We start from the raw sequence: 27,527 nt of genomic DNA on the forward strand, positions 1-27,527 counted from the left end.
TAGTTGTTCTCGAGAATTACCAGACTATGTCAAGGCAGTAATAGTGATTGAGAAACACCAGTTCAACTGTAGCAATTTAAGTGCTACAATATTTGTATGATAATATATAAAACACGAACACATGGAGCTAATAATATTCAAAATGACAGAGAAACAGCTAAAATGCACTCTTCCATAAGTGATTACAAGACATCTAAATTAGATTTAGTAGATTATCATGTTAAAAAGCGGGTTAGAATGAGAATAATGAGTCTGAATCCTTCTCATTTATATACTGAGACAAAAATAAAGATGATAATAACAATAATACATACACAACCAATAAATAATATTATCTTGAGTGCAAAAATTAAGAACGTTGACAGAATATAATTTAACAGATATTCATATTACAACCCACTGATGAACAGTAGTTTACAAACACACAGTTGGTGTGTGTGTGGTGTTTGAGGAGGTGTGAGCTGTACTGTGGACTCGTGGCTCTCTTCCAGTGAGAGGCGGTGGAGATCAGATCTGAGCTCTGATCACAGCAGTAGTGAGCTGCTCACTGCCACAGTCACAACACTGTGACATCCATCAGGGATTTTCACTTTTCTTCTTTTTGTCTTGTTTTGTTTTCTATCAAACGGGTTCAGACTGAAGCAGCCCTCAAAGCAGGTGGTTACTGGGTGATCTGAGGAGGTTCACTGTGCCACCTATACCGGTAAGTGAGCTTCAGCTCAATCACAATGATGGGAGTGAGTGGGGTTTGCTCTGAGATGAAACTACATTATGTTTACCTAAATTAGCTATATTACTTTCGGTGACACTGTGTACCTTTCCTGCAATTGAATCCAGTAACGCACCGTGTACAATAGCCAAAACACACAGAACATATCAACAAAGACGCGACGCGACAATCTGGAACGCTTGCGTTATAATCAAGACGTGACGCGTCAACCTGGAACGCTCTACAATTACATTTAAATGACATTTAAATTATACTCAGTTGAGGAGCTGTTCACACAGAACGCGTAGTTGCACTCATTAACAACAGAATATTGAACAGAACGCAGTCTCCAGACGCGCGTTTAAACTTTAACTTCGTTAACTTGACACGGCAAGACAAAATATAACGCAGGCTTGCTCCTTTTGTGGCATCGCTGATATAAAAACGCGTCCCCATATGGCGCTCCTGCATTCGAACGCAAGAAGGCGTCCTGTGCGAACGGGCCCTGACGCGTCGGTGCTCGGCAGCTTTGAAATGAAATGGTTCCAGTGGTGACATGTGATTCAGCTACAGGTGTAATCCATATGTTTCAGGCTGTAGAACGTCATGACAGCCGAAAAGACGATTCCCATAATAAATGGAAAAGCAGATGATACGATGGACCCCGAAGCGTCGAACCCGAGCGCAGTGCGCAGCAATGATAAGAAGGTAGTGAATGAGAGAGGGCAGTGGAATAATAAGATTGAGTTTGTGCTGTCAGTGGCTGGAGAGATTATCGGGCTTGGCAACGTTTGGAGGTTCCCATATCTGTGTTACAAGAACGGCGGAGGTAAGAGATTATGCATTCATTCCCATTCAATGACACACTTCACCAACTCCTGTCAAAGGCTGATGGAGTTTTTTTCTTTGCCATTCAGGCTTCCTATTTATGCAACTGACATCTCTTCTTGCCCTTTTTTTAAACCCAAAACTCTAAGGTCTCAGTCCATCCCTCTAAGTCCATCCACATGCTTTTAAATTCGCTTCCAAGTTTTGCTAGATGGCACACTGGTTTAACTTCTGTGGTGTTAAATGAACTATAAGTAAACATGATAATAACTATAAAAATAAATGATAATGCCATGGTTGTAGTTGCTATGTGTTTTAAAATGGCAGCTGTAGATTATAACAACATGCTGCGGTTTTTGTCGTGGCCATGTGATTTAGTACTCAAGTCAGAATGGGCTGATACAGCTGATCCAACAGTGCAAAAGCAGTACAAGATAATTCACAGAAAGATATTAGCACACAATGCACGATTAAAACCACACAGCCTGCGAAACATCCAGCAACTAATGGAACCTCTCAGATATTTCTTAATTGAATATGACACCTCTCCTTGATTTGTCATTCTTAGAGTTTGAAAAACAAATGAACCGATTTTATGATTTCCTGTCAACAACACACACTGACTGTTTCTGTAGGATACTGTTAGTCAGCTTTGCATGAATTTGTTAAATGAATGTGATGGTTCTCATGGGTTGAGAGGTGTAACTGTATGTGTCTGTTTTAGGTGCTTTCTTTGTGCCTTATGTCATCTTCTTCGTCTGCTGTGGGATCCCAGTCTTCTTCTTGGAAACAGCACTAGGTCAGTTCACTAGTGAAGGGGGCATCACATGTTGGCGAAAAGTCTGTCCGCTCTTTGAAGGTAAGGCCTGGTTCTCATGATTACATTCCTACTCATTACACTGAACATACATCAACAGTGATGTTAAACTGAATGGTTTCTTGTCTTTGTTGGTTGTGTGTCCTCTTATAGGCATTGGTTATGCGACCCAAGTCATCGAAGCCCACCTGAATGTTTATTATGTGGTTATATTGGCTTGGGCCATTTTCTACCTGTTCAACTGCTTTACAACAGAGCTGCCCTGGGCGTCGTGTGGTCACTATTGGAACACGGGTTGGTACATTTGAGGATTCAAGAAAGCATTTCTAAGAATTAAGTAAAACATCTTAATGCACGAATGAAAAACTGACAATATTGTTATAACAATTGCCTTCTAGAAAACTGTGTGGATTTTACCAACGAAAGCATTGCCAACTTCACCAACCCATTTTCCACATCACCAGTCATAGAGTTTTGGGAGTGAGTATGATTCTGACTGTTTAGTAGCATTAAATACATAGTACTGTACATATTTCTAGAAACAACAGCAGGAATTCAAGTTATGAATTCAACCGAAAACTCTGGGATCACCAGCAGTTCACAAATAATTAATATGCACAGTGACACACTGGCTTTCCAGGCAACTTTTGGCACAGTTCATCTGCAGAGCAGTCGACTACTGCTTATTATCCATGGAAATCCATAACCTTTTTCACTGATAATTTGTCATTCTTTTTGCTTTGCTGTTGTCAACAAGCATCAAAAGGGCACTTGCACAGCTAGGAATGGTATGAACACAAATTTGGCCATAGTTGGCTTGTTTTTTCCTCTCAGTTTCATATTCAAGGCCAAATACAGAGGAAGCAGTCAGACAGTTCTCGCATGTTGCTGGCCTCAGTCTCACACATTGAGCATGCAGGCCTCTAGTACTGAGAGGCACAGAAGCTGTCAGTTCTGAGGTTGAATGGTGAAGGTTTGTTCAAAGGGGGCATGACTTAGGCAGTGGATGTCACCCAAGAACATGTCAAAGATGATAAATGGCAGTGCAAGAAAGAGAATTGTGGCAAACTTGCAATTCACTGCGTCACAACCAGTCAACGTTAAACAAAACTTTAGACCACCTTAAAGTTAGGACAAATAGTTGGGCATGTAGAGTTGGCTCTCCTGGAAGTCAGAGGTTCTTGGAAGTTTGATGGATGTCATTGTACCTGGTTTGGGGTCATTGTACATTGTGCACATAAGAAAGTGTCTAATTTAGTCCAGTTTAGAGCCAACCTTAAAAACCTGCTCATGTGAGCTTGTGTTCATGTGTTGCTTGCCTGCTAGAAAAGTTGTTCATTTCAGAATGTTTTCCCTTCTAGACGCCGTGTTCTCAAGATATCCTCTGGAATTGAAGAAGTTGGCAGCCTTCGCTGGGAACTCGCTATCTGTCTACTTTTAGCCTGGATCATATGCTATTTCTGCATTTGGAAAGGTCCAAAATCAACTGGAAAGGTAAAAACAAAAGGTCCAGTGACCGGAAATGGTGTTGAATGTGTGTAGATGTTAACCAAAGAGTGAGAGGCCGAGTTGGAGATGTCTCAATGAGAGACTTGGATGAATAGGAGAACTTAGCGCCCTAATGTCATGCAGTCAATTCAGCACGGAAGTAAATGGGTGAGTGAGACATGCATTCCATCCTTGCAAATGATGTCATCAGTGCAACTCCGACATGTGGAGCGCTCATACGGTATGTGGGAATGTCCAGCTACAGTGTGGATCTAGTGATTTGCAAAGGCTCAAATGCAAACATTATCAGCACATAAAGTGTTAAATCTTTGAGGGCACAATTGCACTTTGAGGCTTTAGACATACATTGAGACAATGCCAGCTGTCAAAACTACTGACTCGCATATCAGACAGGCAGGCATCAAAATGGCCATTGAACAGAAATCGGCAGCCTTCCAGAAACCAAACGGAAACGTAGGTGCACAAAGGTGCATCCTCACAATAACCAAATGGTTTATTGGTAAACTCAAACCAAACTACTGTGAAAAAGTGCCTTTGGAAAACAAACAGTTTGCATTATTCCTGTGTCTGGACAGCGAAAAGCAGCTCTGGCCTTCCTCTACCTTCGCCTTGTACCCACAATCCATTGCATTATGAGGGCCTGTGTCCCTCTGCCAATCTCTGCAACTCAGTCACTAGCCTTCCTCTGGATTCTATTCTTCCAGCAGCCTTTAAGAAAGTCTAACGGACTCAATGAGCCAGAAAGAAAGTGGGAAGAAAGGAAGAGGGATGTGTGGGGAAAAATAAATGGGTTCACATTGTACAGGTCCAGGAGAAAAGCTCGGCAGCAAGGCCTATATCTCCTGAAGTGGCTTTTGTTTGGCCGTGAAGCAAGGGGAAAGAATGCTCCTTCATGGCGAGGCTTTAGCAGCCTGTCCAAGATTGATTTCTGTATTCACAGGGGGAAAGTGGAGCGTTCATGAGGAGCATGCAGAGTTCCTCCGCTCGCCTCTTCCCTTCTGTGAGGAATTATGTCTGGCGGATAGCAAACTGCTTTCTTCCTTTCCTTTGACCGCTATACAGATTGCAGCATTCAGAACATTTGCTAAGCTGTTCACCGCAGGTCTTTTGTGGCTGTTTGTGATTCTCCCATAAGCCAGCGGTAGATTTATGGCATGAGGCTGACCTGTGAATGTGGGGCTTAAATGTTTGACCTGGGAGAGTGGGAGAAAGTCAGCGTGCGTCAAAGTCTCATGGCGAGTTTAAACATTGGTCCATTCATTGAGAAAAACCACACGCATGCATCTGAAAGCCTAGTGGGGGATTCACTCATTGCAGTGGCCATGGTTTTTGGATATGGATATGTAATCATTTTACAAGGCTAATTGAAAAGAGTGTGAATCAGTGAGCTGGACAAGCTTTGCCATGCTCATACTGTGAGGTGCACTGGGATTAAAGGATATCCTTTGTCAAACTCTTACAGATCTCCGATTAACACAGTTGGTCTGTTTATTCCACCTGATTACTTGGTTAAAAAACGTTACGAAAACGTACATTGATTCTCACATTGCAGTTCAATACATTTAGGCACAAACGAGAAAGGGTGATTGATTTCGTTAAAGAGGCATTTTAAAAGACAAAAACTTCCTGTCTCCAATTTATTAATTTTGAAGTGTCTCGAAAGGCGACACATTTGTTAATTAACGTGAAGATGCATTTGTTGTCGTTTGGTACAGTAAATTACCCAGGTCAGATTGAAGTCATCAGCAATTGTCAGTTTCTGTGCCACACATTTTCCCACACTGCCAACACAACCCAGTTGGGCTCCTTCTGGAGGGAAACAGGGTAGAAGCTTTTGTGTCCAAACCCTGTCTTGTCCTCGTATGGTCTTGACCGGGTGCCAGAGGAACAAGAACCTAGTGCCGCCCCCAAGGGTGGTTTTGTTCACGGGATTGAAAGAGCTTCAAAATGTTGAACTCATTTCTGTGGATCGTGAATGCTATTTTCCAAAAGCATTTTATGTTCTCGAACTTGAATGTATAGTGGAGAAGAATCATGCCGTGATCTTATAATGCTGTTGGTCTGATTGCGCTGAGGATTCGAGCCTCTGTGTGTCTTGGGAGACAAAGCTCTTACACTGGTTGGTTGAGACTTGGTAATAATTCAAGACTGTGAACATCATGTTGACAAGTCACAACATGATGGTGGCCTGGCTATTCTATTTTTGTCTTTTTGATGTGCTGTGTTGCTCTGTTGAGTGTTTTCTCCATCAAAACCTCTGGCTCAGACCTGCATCCCTTCCTCCCCCTGAGAGTAACTCTTTCAATCGGCACCCAATTAAGGCTTTGGGAGAGTACCTGCCCCCTCTGGCAGACCCTCAGAGCATTCCGTAACCCCTTCACGTTAAGTGTACTGCTTCATTCACTCACTCATTCATTCACTCGAATCCCTTTCTTTGAAAGGTATACTAGTAAGACATCTGATTTGCACATGATAGCTCATCACAAAATAGGGTAAAAAATGTGTTTGGTCTTCAGATCACAGACAGTTTGCCCCATTAACTTACTTTTAAAGGAATAGTTCAAAAATGAAAATTTTGTAGATGTGTATGCTACTACTTTTTTCTGTGGAAATTTTGAAGAATCTTCACACAGTTTTCCATACCATGACATTCACAGTGACCAAAAAAGGACGAAACTCTATTCACAAGTCATTTAAGCCATTTTCCAAAAAGTAACTCATTTTTACAGATTAAAAAATAATGCCACACTTCACTGGTTCTAATGTGCATCATAGTGAACACAATGCATGTGTTTGAATATCCAAAATGATTTGAAAACTACAAAGAACAACTTATTCTTCTAATTTGTCATCCGATTTATTTGTACAGCACAATTCACATTATGCATAATTTCAAAGCAGCTTTAAAAATGTTATGTTTTCAACATAGAGCAGTTTTAGGGCTGGGTGATATACAGTATAATGTTGATATAAATAAGGGATGTGCTGTAAAATTAATAACGCATTCTACGGAGCTCCTAAAGGGACATGGTTAGGCTTGCTGCGGTAGTTGGTCGCATACAGTTCATCAGATTTCACTTATCACATGAAGATAGTAAGGAAAGATGACTGACAGGATGATGCCGGAGGATTTGGTGCGCAACAGATCCTGAGCGTCATTGACAAATATCTTATCTTGTCAAATGTGTGGTCAGTATCTCCGCTCCCTATACACAGAAAGTCCATACAAGTTCAGTATGGAGTACAACAAGGCTCAGTACTAGGACCGTTGCTTTTCACCCTGTACATGCTACCCCTGGGAGATATCATTAGGAAGCATGGCATTAGTTTTCACTGTTACACTGATGATACTTCTTTATATCTTTATATTTCTTTGCCTGATGAAAATATACCAATTCACAAAACTAACGGAATGCACAGCTGAAAAAATCAGATGACTAGTAATTTCCTATTACTAAATTCTAAAAAAATAGAGGTTTTAAATATTGGACCAAAAACCTCTGCATGTAATAACCTAGAATACTCTTTAACACTTGATGGATGTTCTGTTACATCTTTATTGTCAGTTAGGAACCAGGGTGTGTTATTTGATAGCAATCTTTCATTTGAAAGCAACAATTCTAGTATTTGTAAAACTGCATTTTCCATCTTAAAAATATATCAAAATTATGACATATGCTTTCAGTGTCAGATGCAGAAAAGTTGGTTCATGCGTTCATGACCTCAGATTACTGTAATGCTCTACTGGGTGGTTGCCCTGCATGCTTAATAAACAAACTCCAGCTGGTCCAAAACGCAGCAGCTAGAGTTCTTACTAGAACCAGGAGCTGGATGAAATATTTAGAATGATACCAATCCACAGTCTGACTTCTGACTTGTGCTGCAGCCTGAATCATAATCACACTGTGTCTGTCATTGTCCAGGGGAGAACTGGCCCCCCGACTGAGCCTTTTTTTATAGCCAAATTGAACAACACTTTTTTTTAGAGCCACTTTTCAGACGAATTGAACTATGTTTGCATCACTGAATCATTTTTTTCCTGTTGATCATTGTAAAGCTGCTTTAAAACAATCTGCATTATATAAAGCGCTATAAAAATAAAGGTGGGGAAATAAAGGCGTGTATTCAAAAGCGATTTAAATACCCTGGATATTGATAGCAGCTCCCTGATGCACGTAAATTATACAATATAATTACACATATATATAATTGCAAGAGAATGCAAACGTTTTTCCTACCATTTCATATTTTTTCCATCACCATGTCCTCTTTAGGGGCTCCGAAGAATGCGTCATTTCCTTTCCGAACATAATATTCGACTTTGGGCACATCCCTATAAATGAGCCTCCAGATCTAGCTATATTGTATTTAATTTGTGTAACAGATATATCAGTGCCGCAGTGTCTCGGGCACACGCCTGAGTGTTCGAATGTAATTAAAGTTGTAATGAAATCGACAGAGTGTCTGTTGTTTTCACTGGATCGAGTGATGAAATTATGATTTTAGTCAAGTGGTGTTTTTTTGTCCTTTTTGGGAGCAGGTCAGATGTGGTCACTATAAACTGATGTTGTATGGAAAAAAGCTACATGATGATTCTTCAAAATGTATTCTTTTTTGTTTTTTTAATTTTTCTGGGTGTAAATATACACTTTTTGGTGATTTCTTGCACTAGTCTGGATAGATTCAGCGTCTCCAAGTACCTCTATTTAATCAAAATGTTTGTATGCAGTAGAATGTGAACAATTAGTTGGTGCAGCTTGATGACCATTATTAATGCCCATGGAAATTTGTTTTTCCTCTACAGGTGGTGTATGTCACTGCAACCTTTCCTTATTTCATGCTGTTGATCCTTCTTCTTCGAGGAATCACATTGCCAGGAGCTGCTAATGGAATTAAGTTCTACCTGTACCCTGATATCTCTCGTCTGTCAGACCCTCAGGTATGAACAGTATTATTTAGTGTCACTGCACTTTTAATGGATTTAACACCCTTCTGTCTTTCTTTATAGTTAACAATTTTCAGGCATTTTTTCATATGCACCTTCTTTAACAACAGTCAACCAGAAAGAGAATAGTGAATTTAAATTTCACCAGATTCCAAATCAAATCCTTGAAATTGTTAATGTGTGTTTGTTTAGATAGGAATTACATCACACAGCTGAAACAAATAATTTCAGTGTTTCCATTAATAAAGTGATTTCAGTGCATCCCTGCTGTCCCGCCACATTTTCATAATGAACTCAAAATATTTGTATACTTCTCATTGTTCATTATTTCTACTGTTGCTTTGGCAAAGCATCTGTCAATCGAACTAAAACTGAAATCACAATATGGTTCAGTGCACTTGTCAAATTGTGAAATGAATTGAATAAGTATAGTCTGTTGCACTGGATGTTTCAGAGCGAAGCGCGGCACTGTGTTCTTGTGTACTGTGTACTTGCAGATCATGATTGCCAGTGTTTTCAGCATCTCAGAGCGGCTTGGTTCATAGTTTCTGCTGCTAACTCCATCTTTGCATGTGCTGCGAGTTTAACATGCATTTGGAAAAGCAACATGCGCCAGTTGTGCTTTTATTTTCACATTCAGATAATTTCCACCATCTTTGTGCATGATGATTACAGCATTTCACTGGATTTGTAATAAGAAGCGTTTGTAAACCTGCTGTCACAGTTTACGGCAAAATAAAAGCTTCTGGAAAGAAAAAAATAAGACATTAGTATTGTAGTTTTACTACTGTAAACGGAAATACTATACTTATTATGAAATATTTGTGCAGTTGTTTTACATTGGCAATGTATTTCTTTCTCAGAGATGCACATGTTCCCAGACCGCCCTAGTCTGATAAATAAATAAATAAATAAAGTCATTAATTAATTAAAAATAAAATAAATAGATAAAGAAGAAGAAGATTTGATCTCCTGAGCAGAAATCTGAGACTAAAAAAGCTGCGGTTTGAGATTCAGATCGTCTCATTAAGCCAACTATCATCAGTAAATCCTTTCAGATTGCTTTCTTTAGACTGTTGTCTCAACTGTGACTCTATTTGCTAATTCTCCTAAATGAGTGTGAAAATCTGCCTTGTATTTGAGCTGACATGTTTGTTTTGCTGAAGGTGAATTGAGGTGTTTTTGTCCCAGTTAATTGTTAGCTTTGGCCATGGCTCAGGATGTTCCCTTTAGGTTACAAAAAATCATCACCAGATTTTAGGGTACCTTCAGAATCCAATTTCCCCTGATATAAACCTCCAGTGTGATACAAGGACCACTTTTGCTTTTCTATCACCCTGATACGCTGTCTGTCACACTATAGAACCTTTTCACAGACTGTGATGACGCATTTTAAAGGTCATCAATATCGTAAATCCTGCAAAGTTTTGTATATTTTCATTTTTTTTAAAAACGTATGTACATTCATAGCACTATACTTAGTATTATATTACCTTTGCATCAAATTACAAAAAACTAGTTACCGCTGCTGTGAGGGAGTTTCTAATACAGCAGCTATGGGAGTGATGGTAAAAATGACATCTTTCTCTCTTCTGACTGCTGTTATCAATCGCTCTCTATTTTTTTTCCTCTTTTTGAAAGTTGTGAAAACACTATTGTGGAGTTTTTCTTTTGCTATTTGAGCAAATGGAAACACAAAAAATATATTTAATGTATTCTCTCATTTACCGCTATAGAATTTTACCCAACTATGATGACTTCCGCTTCTGAGAAACCTGGAAATGTGAAAAGGGTCTATTTTGGGATAATCACCACACTGTAAAACCCGATAAGTTCAGAATACTCAAAACTTTTGTGGACACTGAGTACCTCAAAACATTTAAGTAAACCAACTCAATTTTTTAAGTTAACTGAATGATTATGTTAGTAGAACTTAATTTTATTTTGTTCTACACAAACTTTTTAATTACAATTTAATTAAAATATTGAATAAACAAACTCATAATCTTACGTAGCAACAGCACACTAGCATGCACTAATGTAGCTATCAAAGAGCCTATCACTAAATACTTGCGTGACTTGTTAATCAACATGCAATATACATAGCCTTGAAGTTTTGCAGCCCATTCTCAACCTAACCACAGGCACTACTCTTCACCACGATGGTAACCCTTCATCACAAACTTCAACATCACAGAAAAACCTTTAAATACCAAAAATAACAGAGTATTAAACAATAACACATCTCCCCCTATATAAATCTTGTGCAAAAACACAAAATAACACTTATTTCAACATTTATTCTCCTTACACAGCCTGACACAAAGCATGCTGCGAACTAGAAATCCGCTGCAACTCAGTCAGTTTAAGTTCCCCTTACTAATATCAGATTTTGAGTTCAAACAACTTTTTTTCTATTAAGTAAAATGAACTTTCAGTAGTATTTGAGTGAAACGAACTAATTTCATTTAATTAGTTTCAACTTTTCTGTTTTACAGTGCATCCGAATGTACATTTTGTCTTACATATATATAGAATAGGTTTTGCCTAGACCGAACCTACAAAAAAATACACAGATAACCACAACGTCTACAATTCAAACCTCCTAAAGTCCCCAAACTTGTTATCATGAAAAATGTAAAGAAATCTGGTAATTAAAAACTAAAAAATGTTCAGAGAGTCTATTTACAAGTGCAAATAGGAAGCCTTGTTGGCAGAGGCTCTTTACACTAACTCCGCTCACCAGAACCTGATTGGGCCAGACACAATTTCAAAGGAAACCTGTCCGATAACAGGATCAGTGGTGTGGAGAGTATCTATTGACATGACCGACCCGAGTTCGAATCTGTCTTTTACCAAACTCATTCTTCCCTCTTTTCCCATTGCATATCAGCTTGGAGTAACATTTTTTTAAATAAAAATTAAGAAAATATTCGAAAAGTAGAAATAAAGTGTCTAACGAGTGTTTAATAGTAGGAATAAAGGGTTTATTTACAAGTAATGTCCTAATAAGCATCCATTTATGATTTTAATAAATATAATATAGCCTACACTGAATATGTTGTTATTATTGCATACTGTTTTATAATTTACTACAATACAATGAGGTGCAAATAGAATCTGCCATTATTTGCTCCAAGTATACAGTAAATAGCATCTAACAACTATTTATACTTTGCAAAGAAAATACTATCTATCATCTTTTATGCCAAAAATTCTTTTTCCTAATCTAACAGATTTAGAATGACAGAAATGATGAACCTCAAGGAATCAGTGCCAAGTTTTTCAGGAAGCAGGGAACTGTCAGGTCATTTGGTGGGATTACAGGATGCCCACACATGGCTGAACATCAGATGTGGAGATCAGTGTGTCATGCTCCACCGTTTCTTCATCCCAGTGAACAGAAAGCAGGACCGAAGGAATGTATGTGAAGTAGCATCGATAGCCTGAGAGAGCGAGCGACATAAAGGAAACGCGGAGAAAGAGAAAGGGTGATAAAGGGCTGCTGTTTGGATGGGGGCGCCTCCGACACCAATGTTTAATTAGCTTTCATGCCACACAATAAGAGGTCTGTTCACATTCTCTATGCTCCGTTGTTTTATTCACCATCTTCCTTCACAATCTCACCACGCAATTCAGTTTTCTGTGCCAGAGAGTTTCCATCTCTGCATGTTTAGAGAACAGAGGCTATAAAAGTATGCCTGATTGGGACAAAATCAACTTTTTGGTGTTTTGTGATTTCTGTGGTAATGTGGAGGACAAATAGCATCATTGGAGTTGACTAATATTGTCATGAAGTGCGTAGACTCAACAATATGCAAAATACCAAACAACCTGTCCATGGTGGCATCTGTGCAATTTGGCTTGATTCTAAATGAGAGATGAATTTGTGCCAAAGTAGTGTTGAACGCAAAGCCTTTGACATCAACAAAAAAAGGAAGCATTTTATCCTTTTTTTTTTTTTTTTTTTTTAAGTGAATAAGTCCTTTTAGTGTCTTTATTTTACTGTCTTATCTAGTTGCATTTTATTAAATGCATTTAGCATTGTTTTTCCCCCCTCATTGATGACTGTCTAGTGTTAGAACCGTAATGAACAACAAGTTGCGTTTTTTGGAAGATTTGGAAATAATGACCAGAGACAGTTTGCAATCAAAATGTTTCTTTAGGATGCACTTCCTGGCTAAAACAAGACAAAACAAACCTCCAAATTAGCCACAACATCAATAAGCAGCTTTTAAAGAATGTAGCGTTGTGTCCGAGTAATGCCAAACCAAAGCATTCGCACCAGCCGAATGTTAAACAGAAAACACGTAAATGACCGTCCCCATAGACTGGATGTTCTTGGAGGGAAGTTGCTCTGTGTTTGTGAGGTCAGAGGGGTTACCCTGGTTACCCGCTGGAGGAAGCAAATACTGTGAGTTGTCAATTGTTTTCCCAGTAAAGGAGATTAGTGGCTCAATGGTTATGTGAGAGCGTTTTAAAGAGGTGCTGGCTTATTTTCCACCGACTCACATGGATCCCCTATGGCCACATTTTTACACTTCTCTCTCTCTATGGGGCAGAATGACTCTATTCAGAGCGTTTGAGCGCTACAAGAACATTTTATCCTGTTGCAGGTGAGAGAATCTTGCATCGGAATCAGAAGCCAGTTTTCAAAGAAAATGGCTGTTCCTGAAAGTCAGCGACTGTTGTGTGCATCGATGTAGGCGGGAGCGTGACGCTTCCTGTTGCCCATGAAAACCTAACTTAAATGTCATTTTGTTTTACTGTACTTTGTCCCAGAGATAACATTACAATGCTTATCTTGTGTTTTAAAGGGACCAATATGCCCCTTTCACAAGATGTAATATAAGTCTCTGGTGTCCTCAGAATGTGTCTGTGAAGTTTCAGCTCAAAATACCCCACAGATCATTTATTATAGCTTGTCAAATTTGCCCCTATTTGAGTGTGAGCAAAAACACGTCGTTTTTGTGTGTCCCTTTAAATGCAAATGAGCTGCTGCTCCCGCCCCCTTTCCAGAAGAGGGCGGAGCTTTAACAGCTCGCGCTTCGGTCGCTCAACGACAACAAAGCTGGAGAATCTCACGCAGCCAAAATGAGGATTGTCAGTAACGGTGTTCAGCCTTACATTGTTCAAACCGGAGTCGACACTGATGGAGAGACTCAGGAAGAAGTTACAACTTTTAGACGTTTCTGAATGGTTAGTGGATAAATTTATGTAGTTGCTGTGGAGTTGATTCAACTCATCGACTAGCATGTGCCGTCATGTTTATCTTTTGTGCAAATCCCATATGGACGTCCACTATACATAGCGTACCTGTTTGTCAAACAGAGCCATACACACCAGGCTAATGTTTATGATTGTTATCAAATGCTGTGAATGGTCTAATATTTTTTTCCAAAATATCACTTTTTTGCAATCGAGCTTGCCAGGGTCAACTTCAGGCTATCCAAGCTAACGAGACTCTAAATAGTGTTCAGTGTTCGTCATCATTAAACAGATTTGTCAAATTAAATGGCAGCAGTTTAGAGATCTACTGTAAACTCCAGATTCTGTAGAGATTCTGCTTGAACCTTTCACTGCCATTATATGGACAAGCGCAAGCATTTTTCAAAAAGAAAGAAGGTCATACGGCTTCATGGAGACTTTGCAAATGGAAGAAAAATAATGATGGGTTGTAAGTGTCAGAAAGAACTGATTACTGATCATTATTGAACTCACAATTAATAACTGACCACATCTTCTCATTCAGAATAAATGGAGCATGTGTTTGCAGTGACAGTATAATGAATAACGGCAGTTATGGTCGTGTTATTAATTTGTGATCGCTGCAGGTGTGGGTGGATGCAGGCACTCAGATCTTCTTCTCGTATGCGATATGTCTGGGTTGTCTGACGGCTCTCGGCAGCTACAACAGCTACAACAACAACTGCTACAGGTGAGAGTCCGTCATGTCAGTGTGTTTTGTCTAAACACTCTCTGTTTAGGCTTTGGTGTCCAAGCAGAGATTTATCTGACACAAATCATTAGGCTAATTACATATAAATGTATTTGTTGAAATAACACTAAGTTAGAGTTGTGCCCACAACCTCCTGTAAGTTTTGCTATGTTTATTTTGTATGACCTATAACCTCCAGTTTTACTCAACAGAAATGTTTCTTTCATGTCAAAATGAAACTTCTACAAGTATTATTCAGTAATCATTCATCCTCTTCAAGTCTGCATGCATCTGTGCATCGATCAGCTTTGCTCTGGTCACCGCAATCATCCTACATTATCTCTGCAAAACTGCTCAAGCTTTCTCAGGTTACATGGAGATCTTTTTCTTGTCCACTCATAATTCCACTGAGATCTGAACTTGATCAGCTTGGCTCTCGTTAGACCATAGAAACCTACATATGACTTCTGGCAAACTTTTACTGAGATATGTAATTTAATGGTGGCTTCTCATAAACTTTCTATTGAAGCTGTGACTGGTAAAGCACCCGAGAAGCTGTCTGTTCAAACTCTGGTTTTCTGGCGGCCCTCACAGATCTCCTTCAGTCATCTAATGTGTAGATATTTGTACTGGAAAACAAGACAAAAATACTGAGTAATAACATAATTTTTTGCAGTGTTCCAAATTCAAGAGGTGTATTTATTCTAACTTCCAAAAACTAATGAGCTGCACCAGAGATGTGTCATATTAACGCGGCTGAATGGAATCAATTATATTAATTTTGTTATTATTTGTTAAAGGATTAGTTCACTTCAGAATTAAAATTTCCAGATAATTTACTCACCCCCATGTCATCCAAGATCTTCATGTCTTTCTTTCTTCAGTCAAAAAGAAATGAAGGAAAACATTCCAGGATTTTTCTCCATATAGTGGACTTCACTGGGGTTCAACGGGTTGAAGGTCCAAATGTCAGTTTCAGTGCAGCTTCAAAGAGCTCTACACGATCCCAGACGAGGAATAAGAGTCTTATCTAGAGAAACCATAAGACATTTTCTAAAAAAATAAAATTATATTCTTTTTAACCACAAATGCTCATCTTGCACTGCTCTGTGATGCTCCACGCATTACATAATGAAGTTGGAAAGGTCACGTGTGACGTAGGTGGAAGTACCGCGGTAGGGCGAAAAACTCCATTTCATTTTCTCCTCCAACTTCATAATCTGTCCGACCGAAAATCGTTTTACCTTTTTTTTTTTTAAAGGACGTTTGACTTAGTCTTTGACGTTCGCTTTCTAAACACTGATACGGTACTTCCGCCTACGTCACGCATGACCTTTCCAACGTGATTACGTAATGCGTGGAGCATCACAGAGCAGTGCAAGACGAGCATTTGTGGTTAAAAAGTATATACATTTTTATTTTTTTAGAAAATGACCAATCGTTTCACTAGATAAGACCTTTATTCCTCGTCTGGGATCGTGTAGAGCTCTTTGAAGCTGCACTGAAACTGACATTTGGCGAAAAATCCTGGAATGTTTTCCTCAAAAACCTTCATTTCTTTTCATCTGAAGGTGAAAAGAGAAAGGGTTGAGTAAAGCATCAGGAAATGTTCATTCTGAAGTGATCTAATCCTTTAATATTTTAGATCACTAGTCTTTTTTCTGTGGATCAGCCCACTGTGCTTCAATGCTGAGAGTCTAAAGAGGGGTGAATACTTTTGCATTTGTGCAATTGCTGTGTGTGTTTGCAGGGACTGCATCATGCTGTGCTGTCTGAACAGTGGCACGAGTTTTGTGGCAGGATTTGCCATCTTCTCCGTCTTGGGCTTCATGGCATATGAACAGAATGTGCCAATAGAGGCAGTGGCAGAGTCAGGTGAGCTAAAACCTCCCTTTGGAAATATTTTTTTATTATTATAAAACAATTTTTTTTTCATATATATATTTTTTTAAATGCAAAAAAATCTTGTTTTGGCCCCATACTAATTAGTTTTAGCTCATTTATACAGAAAAGTAATATGTGTATGAGTGAGATACAGTAGCCTACAGTGGGATGTCTACAGTACGTCTGGTGTGTTTGGACTCCTGCATTAAAGCACTTCTCAGAAAAGCTTTTTATTGTATGACTTATTCAACAATTCAGCATTACTTATTTACTACAATAGAGCAAGACTGACTATGGAAGTGACTGAAACACACTTTGAAGGGGTTCAGAAATCATCTAACATTATTATTAAGAAAAATATGTTATTTGCTGTTTATTCAAAAACACATATTCAGTTGTTGAACCACTCAACCATAAGCTTAGAGCAGTGGTTCTCAAAGCTGTTCCTGTACAATATAGAAAAACAAGTGTATGCTTTCAAAAAATAATCCATAAACCTTATTTAATGAGCTTTTACTAGCTCCACTCATGGAATTTTACTGCAGCCAGCATTACAGTATATAATGAACAGTAGCTCTGAGCTCATATTACAGCAGATTACTCTAGTGTTATGGCACAGTGATCTCTGCTCTTGGCCTGCTGCTTTTGGACAGGTGTCTCTGTACTGCAAAACCAGAGCCAAGCCACATGGCATCGTTAGGCTATTTCACCAGGACCGTCATTAAGATAATTAAAGAGGACCTATTATGCTCTTTTACAAAGCCTTGATGTTGTTTTTGTGCTCTACTAGAACAGGTTTTGATGCTTGAATGTTGATTATTTTCCTCATATTCTCCATTGTTCAGCTCCTCTCTTCCCAGTCTGTCAGTAACGCTCTGTTTAGTTCCTGTCTCTATGAAGCCCCTCCTTCTGAAAAGCACAATGTGCTCTGATTGGTCGGCTGGAGTTGTGTTGTGATTGGTGTTTGGGAAATGTCCCTCCCCTTACCATAACCGCCAGTTTCAACACACTACTAACTAACTCAACCAGGCCCCGCCCCTTTATTTCTGCATATGAATTATTTAAATGAGGAATATTGTGAAGAAAACTCAAGATGGAGGCGTTTCAGAAACACTGACACTGATATAGAGAAGAACTCCCGCTGGAGGGACTTTTTCATGCTTTTTACCCCTCGATGGGACCAACTTTTGTATTAACTTTCCATCTTTCCAGCATAATTAAAATCAGAAAGTGTAGTTATTTTATTGTGAAATGTATTCCAGGTCCTGGTCTAGCGTTCATAGCATACCCTAAGGCTGTGACCATGATGCCGTGGTCTCCGCTGTGGGCCTGCCTCTTCTTCATGATGCTCATCTTCCTCGGACTTGACAGTCAGGTGACAAATGCACACATTTTTACACTTTAGTTCACTTTAATAAATGAAAATTAGCCCAAGCTTTATTTTGTTTTGTTTTTTAAATGTCTTTATAGTTTATTTTAGTACATCAAGTTTATTTTAAGTAATGAAATAGTTTTTCTATGGTTTTTGTTAATAATAATAACCCTGTGTCGTTCTCCTCTCTGTCTAGTTTGTATGTGTGGAGAGTCTTGTGACCGCGATCATTGACATGTATCCCAAAACTTTCCGCGTGGGCTATCGGAGAGAGCTTCTCATCCTGGGAATGTCTGTGGCCTCCTTCTTACTGGGTCTAATAATGTTGACAGAGGTAAAGTGATAAATTTATGTTCAAAACATGTTCTTTCCAGTGGCATCAGTATTATTAGTACGAAGATAGTCACAATCTTCCCCAGATGGTTGAACTTAGTTTTGTTGTAAGCGTGTGTCGACACAATTATTAATCTCAAAAAATAAGCATAATACATGCTAAATCCAGGTGTCTTATTCATCAAAGGACAAGCAGATTTGCTGTTTACATGATCATGCTGGTTTGACATGCTTGGATTAATTTAGTTAATTGTTAACCTATGCCTCTTGATCCTGGTAAACAGTTTTTCATGTGTAAAAAAGCGTGATTTGTAGTGTATTTTTGCTGTAATCACTAAGGCAGTGTCAGCACCTGGCATGTTACTGTGGTTCCTGTTTTGCATTTATGACTGGAGTGAGGGTAAAAATAGGCCTGTATTCAGGCAGAGACAGGAGGACGCTCTCCATCAGTAATGTGCAGTCAGGTGAACGCTTTCACTCTGTGTTTCATGAATAAAGCCATCCGACTGTGGAACGAAGCCTCTCCGGTGTGGAATGTCAGACTGTTACTAGGATGAGAGGGAGATGAAGATGCTTTGAAAGCCATTTTCTGTATGGCAGTAGTGATCCATTGATCCATAAAATGCAGTGAACGTGAGCATCCTCAGGATGGTTATAACCGTGGTTATCTGATATTGTCACTAGCTGTGTTTCCATCCACAGTTGCAAATTTAACTTAAAGGTAGGGTAGGCAATTTCAGAGCGGCTAGCTGTGAAAGCATTAGATCCCACCCTTCTTTCAGAGCGCTGATTGGACCGAATGCAATGATTGGATGAACTTTTTTTTTTTTTTTTGGTCTCAATACTTCCACAGATGATATATCTAAATTTTCACATATATTATTGATTGCTATCAAGATGTTAAGAGAGTTTCAACCAGAATAACAAAAAGTGTGCAATGTGCAAAATTGGAATATTGCATAAAACATTTGCGAATAAAGCAGCGTTTCCGTCCAATGTGTTCAAGAGAACAAAATCGTCACTTCCTGGGAAATTGGCACAAAATATCAGTAATACAACTGTAAGTTTCTCCAATCAGGCTCTTTTTCCCTCCATCATAAATGAGTTGGTCTCAGAGCGTCAGACGAAACACAATAAACGCTGTCATGTTCTCTTGCATTCGGATGCTGGTGTTTGGGAACACAGTCGTGTGAGATGCTTCTGGACCAAATCATTCTGATGACAGACTTTGACTCAGGTGTTTCAGAAACACCAAACCAACATCTGAGATGCTGCGATGCCATTGGTCCACTGGTTAGTCCAGTTATCCAATCACATCCTCTGATGAGGTTTTTGTTGCGCATTGAGGGATTTATTCGGTAAATGTGTTTCCATCGTAGTTTATGTGCATGTCTTTTCATCTGATAAATAATTATCAATTGAGCACATACGTTTTTTGTATAATTTATGCGCATCTTGGCATTTCCATCCAGTGCTTTTGTCCCAAAATTCGTAAACATATCATGCTACAACCACAGTACTGTGTGTTTGTCCTGTGTTTCCTCTGACTGTGTGTTTTGCTCTGTTAGGGTGGCATGTACGTGTTCCAGCTCTTTGACTCATATGCAGCCAGTGGCATGTGTTTGTTGTTTGTGGCCATCTTTGAGTCCATCTGCATTGGCTGGATCTATGGTAAGACATTGCCTAATTCCGGACTATAACAATATTCATCACTTAATATGAATCTTCCTTAGTAAGCATCTATAGTCCAACCATCCTCTGCCGAATAATCACTCTTTAATGCAGTTTTCACTCCTTAAAGGGGTCCTATTATGCCCCATTTTACAAGTCTCTGGTGTCCCCAGAGTGTGTATGTGAAGTTTTAGCTCAAAATACCCCACAGATCATTTTTTATAGCATGTTAAAATTGCCATTTTTGGGGGGTTAGCAAAAATGCGCTGTTTCAGTGTGTGCCCTTTAAATGCGAACGAGCAGCTGCACTCGGCCTAAGAGGGCGGAGCTTCAAGAGCTGATTCTCCGGTGTCAGGAGTCAGTCAGGATGCACTATAACGTCAGAAACTGTGAATATATGCTGCATGGAGATGGAATAGGTATAGTTTAGTTCAATTACAGTTATAACTTATATTGTCTTCTTCCACTATATTAGTACAAGCCTGTTGTACCGGACCCCGTCCGAATGATGGGCAAAACTTTACAGATGAGTTTTATAACATTTATTGTACTTCACACAAAAGATGAAGCATCCGTTTTCACTCTAGAAAATCTCTGTAAGAGCTTAATAAAACACAGTGCAAGTGTGCATTAAAATATTATCCATAAACTCTCTCTCTCTCCCTTGCATTATCATCAACATACACAGCGAAGTACACAGAAACACTCGTTACAACTAACAGTAAACAAATATATAAAGACCTTATGCCTTTTCGGGTGGTGCTTAACAAACTGGTAAACTTTATATCTGTAAATCAACTCTGATGAACTGTAATAAAGTGCTCTCACCTTCATTACTGCAGTATCCAGTATCACTCTGGAGATTGTAAGCTGGATCACGAACAGTTTACTGATCTATCCTTGAGTAACAAATTTTTAGCACAATCTCTGTTTTGTATTGTCCCTTTGTATTGACATTCGTTCACAAAGCAGTCCGGTGTGAAATGATTCGCGCAGACATAAACGAATTTCGGTAGAACTGAGGGAGCATTTTCTTTGAAAACAAAATGAATCCACCTCGTCTTCAGCGGCTCAGATTTGGGGAGTAAATGGAGAGAGCTATGTGGATTAATCCATCCAGCTACAGAACACCTAAAACGCTTGGGAGACGTTCTCGTCAGTGCAGCAATGGCGGACTGTGAACTTGCTGTGAACTCGTTCAGGGCGGTTCTATGTTAAAACGGCAGTGTCTGTCAACATTCGTGGGCGGGGCCTGTGGCTAAAGTGGCGTCACATTGCCAGGGATCTGGAAACGGCTTGTCCTGAGACACTGCTTATGATTTATGGGGATTAAAAAAAAAAGGAGTGGTTGGATTTTTATCATTAAAGGGTGGTTTTGTACACACACTGCCAACACACATTTATAGCCAAACACCATGCAACAGTGAATTTTGCATAATAGGTCCCCTTTAACTTCCAAATGTTATCTGGTATTTAATTTATTGGTAGTTAAGTGTTACACTGCAAAAACAATTTTCTTCCTCAGTATTTTTGTCTTGTTTTCCAGTACAAAATACCTAAGAAAAAAAAAATCATCAAAATGAAGTGAGTTTGTGGATAAAACAAGAAAAATACCTGTCAGTGGGACACAGAAAAATGATCTTGTTTTCCCTTTATTTTTCTTACCCAACTGGCATAACTGGCCATTACTATCAAATAAGTTCTCATAGTACATTTTGTCAGAATCTGTCATTATTAGACATACATGTGCCAGCAGATACTTTTCTATTTTAATTATTCATGTCAATGTTCACAGTATTATCACATTTCTGTAACTGTAATGCCACCTGCTGGCAAGTGTCAGACAGTGCATGTAACAAATCAGTGAAATATGTTTTCAAGCAGAGAGATACAGCCATATCAGTGTCCTTTAAATATAAGTCCTATATTTGTAGTACATAAATATACAGTGTATTTTTGCGGAGAGATATTTTAAGCGAATAATAGAATTTCTGATCTGTATCCTCAGGTGGTGACAGGTTTTATTTGAACATTGAGGACATGATTGGATACAAACCCATCTTCTTCATCAAATGGTGCTGGAAGTACTTCACACCCGGCATCTGTGCTGTGAGTTGAATTTGATGCACCAAGAGTCGAGATATTTACAGTCTATGAGTCATAAATGCTAAGCTCCTGGTCATATGATTGTCTTTTCAGGGCATCTTTCTGTTCTTCCTGATCAAGTACAAACCGCTGAAGTATAATAATGTGTACACGTATCCAGACTGGGGTTATGGGATCGGCTGGATGATGGCCATGTCCTCTATGGTTTGCATCCCTCTGGGAATCATATTCCAGATCTGGAAAACGGAAGGAACTTTCCGTGAGGTAAAAGTATTTTTTTTAATTATGGCTTTTTGAACTTGGTCATTGTGTGTGTCCACGCCACCGATCCTGTTATCAGACAGGTTTCTTTTGTCATCTTATCTGGCTCAATCAGACAACGGTGGGCTGAGTTAGTGTAAATAGACACTTCGTGATGTTTCTTTTTTTCAGCTTTTTCAAAATGCAAAAATCTGTTTATTTTGAGGTTTAAATGAAATTAGATTTTCTTTAATTATTATTACCTTCGAGTCAAGCTATGCTGTCAGTTATGAGCATGCATTTGATTCATTTATTTAACATATATTCAGCATTGCTCTTTGTACCCGATAAACATCACTGCAGACATGTGTCATCATTTCCTACCCCCTTCACTGTCCTTGATTCACCCCACTGAACCTCTCATATTTCTGGCAATGATTTTTAATAGGAGGTAGAGAGTATTTTTCAGTGTGTACTTGAGAGAAAAAAAAAAAAAAAACATATCTCTTGAGGTGCCGTGACATGCCGAAGATGAAAGTATTTCTCGCACTGCGGAGTGTAGAGATATAGTGAGCGTAGCACAGAATTGATGGCAAAGTGTGGGCGTGACACGGGCGCTGCCCTGACGTGACCCCATTGTGCCATGTCTTATTGATTGTGTCTGCTTTAGAAAACATACAGAGCTGTGTGATGAGGTTAGTGTATAACACTGCAGAAATCTTTTTCTTAATCAGTAATTTTGCCTTGATTTAACTACTCTGGAGTAGCAGGAAAATGGTATGACAAAAGTAAAGGCAGCACATGAAGGTGCACTCACACCATGTTGTAATTACCGCAATTATGTGATTTCAACTTGTAAAAAGCGTTCATGTCCTCATAGAGCTCGTGATTACAGCTTGTTATAGGACGTTTTCTTAGAGCTCCCACTTGTACCACATGACCGCTATACTACCTGACCACTGCAGATTCATTTAGCCATTGATAGTGGTGCTGAAATGCATATTTCCCAGTCCGAGGACTTGAACAGCACCGAAAATAACGTCACATGTTGTCATTTCGAGACTACTGTAATTACGACATGGCATAATTGGATCCCAGACGCTGCCGGATCATTTCCATAATGACCAACGCAATCTACTTAGAGGAGTGCAAATTAGCGTCTGGTTTAAAGACATGCTTTTTTGGGCGGTAAATAATGGCGCAAATACCAGTAAATTGACTAGCGCAAACCTTAGTAAATCACCTTGCATGATTCATTTAAATACATTTTGCGTCTGAAAGGGAAACTCCAACAAATGCATATGCAATAAGGTCAGCCGCAAAAATAACTGTCCATGCCTTTTGCAAATTTTTTCACTGCGTGTCAGTAGTGACAATCCTGACAGTAGTTTTTTAACACCAAAACAGGGTTTGCGCTGGTGCAAGGTGTTAGTAAATCTGGCCATATGTTGTAAGCGTGTCCCATCTGGTAATCAAAAAATAGTGATCTTTGCGCCCACTTGGGCCAAAATACAGGAAATACGTCATGCAAGTAGACAAGTGGTCAAGTGCAAAGAGCACAAGTGTGGGTATTGAGACGGGCCCTCAGAGTCTGAAGACCTTGATTAGCTTGTTCAGGTTTCTTTGATTAGGGTTGGAGCTAAATTCAGGACCGTGGCCCTCCAGTGCCAGATTGGAAGAATCCTGCCTTAGACCCTTGCTTATATCATAAAATACCCTTGTAATATTTTATGTTGTCATTGTGCTCACAAATGTTGTTGCATTCTTAAAAATAAAGGTTCTAAAAGGGGGTTTTCACAGCAATGCCGTAGACAGGGGTCTCAAACTCAATACCTGGAGGGTCACTGTACTGCATAGTTTAGCTCCAACCCTAATCGAACACACCTGAATCATCTAATCAAGGTCTTCAGGATTACTAGAATCTTCCAGGCAGGTGTTTTGGAGCTGGTTGGAGCTAAACTCTGCAGGACAGTGGCCCTCCAGGAGCGGAGTTTGACACATGCCATAGAAGAACAATTTTTGGTTCCCCAAAGAAACTTTCAGTGATCTGTTCTTAAAATAACTTCTTTTTTCCTTCTTTTTTTTTTCTTTTTTATCAGTGTTTTAAAATTCTAAGAATTATTTTGGCAAAGGTTTTATGGATGTTGAAGGTTCTTCATGGAAATACAAAGTTCTGTCATGAAACACTAGATGGCGCAGGCTGATTGGTTGTTAACTCAACCTGCTTGCAATCACATCATTTTCTATAGGGCACAGCTGATTGGTTCCTGCTGTATCAGTAGCCAATGATCTCGCTGCTCAATCTTCAAATACTTAGTGGTTAGCATTTGCTGTAGCAGTTGCAGCGTGCTTTTAGAAACCCTCCACCTTCCCCAGCTCCACCTGTATAGATCAGCTATGGGTAATTCATGTACGCTATATTGTACAGCAGCAGCATGTCTTACTTCCTCACAGCAGCGTGTTGTGTATTTACTGGCAGTATTAAGACCCGTACTTGCTCTGCAGCAGCAGCAATATCATCAGCAGCAGCAATAACAACAGCAGCAATAACAGCAGCAGTAATATCATCATCATCAGAAGCAATAAAAGCAGCAGCAATAACAAGAGCAGCAGGAATAGCAGCAGCAGCAGCAGCGATAAAAGCAGCAGGAGCAATATCAGCGGCAACAACAATAACAGCAGCAGCAGCAGCAGCAATATCAACAGCAGCAGCAGCAATAACAGCAGCAGTAATATCAATAACAGCAGCAGCAGCAGCAGCAGCAATATCAACAGCAGCAGCAGCAATAACAGCAGCAGTAATATCAATAACAGCAGCAGCAGCAATAACAGCAGCAGTAATATCATCATCAGCAGCAATAAAAACAGCAGCAATAGCAGCAGCAGTGATAAAAGCAGCAGCAGCAATAACAGCAGCAGTAATATCAGCAGCAGCAGCAGCAATAACAGTAGGAGAAGCGTAGCAGATCTATTCCACCAAGACCAAATATATCATTTTCAATAACATCGTCATATCCATTACCATGCCAAACACTTAGAAAGTTGTCATGACAGTACTACTGATGCCAATAAAGAACCTTTTTAGAGTATATACTGTAAGTACAGGACAATAACTGTGATGAAATGTTCCACCAATGCACTCAGACTGCTTATTATAATACGGGTGTAATTTTGCAGAGGATCAAGAAGCTGACCACACCCAGCTCTGATCTGAAAATGAGGGGACGCCTCGCCTCCAGGGGTCCTTGCGCTATCAATGATGCTGATGCCAAAATGAGGGCGGATGGCAAGATCTCCACCATCACAGAGAAGGAGACACATTTCTAAACCCAAGACACGGACATCACCGGCACAACAGACAGAAATGTGAAGAAACAAATATCTTTGCCTTTATTTTTAAAGAGAGAAAACTATGATCACATTTGTAGTGTTGCTTTTTTGCACAAACAGGTAACACATCACAATTTAACGTCATGATTTGTATCAGAGTGTATCTAAATCTAGATGAAACTGTTGTCGTGTTGCGTAACTCTTTGTCACATTAGTCATTTCTGTGCGTGTAGAATGAAGCTGAGGTATAATGTGCTGTGAAATGTTTTTACACGTTGCCTCTCGGCTCAGCGCAGATTACTGTAGAGTACTGTTCTAATGGATAGGAGATGTATTGATGACCACTCCAAACGTTGGCTGTATGTTTGTAGATGAGGCTCAGTGTTGTCAGATACGCTGTGATTCGCTGTCCTTCAGCTAGCATTGACTCGCAGGGCGAGCGTGACGTAGCGAGCCCATTCTCCACGCTGTCTTACGCGGCTCGAATTCTTCGCCATTTCACACCAATTAAACTGAGTTTGATTGAAGGTGACAGACCAAACAGTTTATCACTATGATTTTTTTTTTTTTTTTTATTTCAGACTGGTGATCCAGAGAGTCATCTCATCATGAACCCCTCATTAAAGTTCATGAACATTTAGTCTTAATAGTGTGATGTTTTTTTGTCTGATGGTTTGCATGTGAGGACAGCACAAAAGGCATTGTACTGTTTGCTGTGGAATGCAAAAGTGCACATATTAAACATTTATTTTCTTAACAGCACCTTAAAAGTAATCCATACAACTCACTATATTCACTGATAATCTAGTCTTCATTCACGTTCAGATTAAAAAATGCCATTAATGACAAAATGGTATTGATGCATCATTAATTAACGTACGCAAACGTTGGCTAGATGTGAGGGTGAGTACATGATGACAATGTAGAGAATATTTGGGTGAAATATTCTTGTAATGGTATGGATACAGTAATAAATAGATTTGCTGTGAAAATCCATCCAAAGTATAAAAGGCCACTTATTGGATGCTAGCTCTTTTGCCAAGAGACAAAGAAGTACACTACAAAAAAAAAAATATATATATATATATATTTTTGTCTTGTTTTCCAGTATAAATATCTACATTTCATCCTAAATGAAAATACATTTACTGGAGAAGAAAAGTGAAAAGTTTTGTTTACTGAAAAAAAAAAAAAAATCAAAATGTAGTAAGCTTTTGTTTAAAACAAGAACAAATATCTGCCAATGGTGTCAGAAAAATCAACTCAATTGTTAAAGGGAAAACAAGATTATTTTTCAGTAGAAAGACATTTTTTTGCAGTGTAGTTCTTTCATGTCTATTTGAGGGGTTGTAGCCCGGTAATTGACATCCATTAAGTCATTAGGAAGCAGAGGAAATGCGTTCGAATAACCCTTGCAATTCAACAGCCATAAGTACTTTGATCAAACTGTACTGATCTGTAATGTACTATCACAGTGAAGAGCACTTTTTGTTCGTCGTTCACTCAGGATGCGCTGTGAGCCCTGTGCACATGCATGCAATCTTTGGTCTGGTCTGTTTCATCGTGACATCATCAGTTTGTGCAAGTAAACTTGTTTGTGTTTTAATAGCTGGTTAACTTTTCAGAAATATGTATATTTTTACATTTCTTTAGGTTTTTTTTGTGTACTATTTCTTGATGAAACAAAACTGTTTCTCTGAGGACTTTTGATATGTCATTCAACAATCAAGTTCTAAGTATATGATGGAATTGTTATATGTGCTGTTTACACAGATTTTGGTATTCACAGGACATATGAATTGTGTGCTTACTCATTTTTAAAAATAAAAGTTAAAAAGGGACAGA

The 27,527-nt window shown here is 39.1% G+C and overlaps 1 protein-coding gene across 1 annotated transcript; it reads left to right on the plus strand.

The window, feature by feature from the left end:
- The first annotated feature begins 492 nt into the window (after nucleotides 1-492).
- Nucleotides 493-27,527, plus strand: slc6a11b (solute carrier family 6 member 11b). Its single transcript, XM_051912646.1, has 15 exons — nucleotides 493-703; nucleotides 1,303-1,538; nucleotides 2,262-2,396; nucleotides 2,508-2,648; nucleotides 2,753-2,834; nucleotides 3,716-3,848; nucleotides 8,668-8,802; nucleotides 14,643-14,746; nucleotides 16,497-16,621; nucleotides 17,893-18,005; nucleotides 18,199-18,336; nucleotides 19,904-20,006; nucleotides 22,015-22,115; nucleotides 22,206-22,376; nucleotides 25,530-27,527. The coding sequence occupies exons 2-15, from the start codon at nucleotides 1,316-1,318 to the stop codon at nucleotides 25,677-25,679; spliced, it is 1,854 nt and encodes a 617-aa protein (XP_051768606.1). The 5' UTR covers nucleotides 493-703; nucleotides 1,303-1,315; the 3' UTR covers nucleotides 25,680-27,527.

The sequence above is a fragment of the Ctenopharyngodon idella genome, chromosome 11 (genome assembly GCF_019924925.1).
Source record: "Ctenopharyngodon idella isolate HZGC_01 chromosome 11, HZGC01, whole genome shotgun sequence".
Lineage (NCBI taxonomy): Eukaryota > Metazoa > Chordata > Actinopteri > Cypriniformes > Xenocyprididae > Ctenopharyngodon > Ctenopharyngodon idella.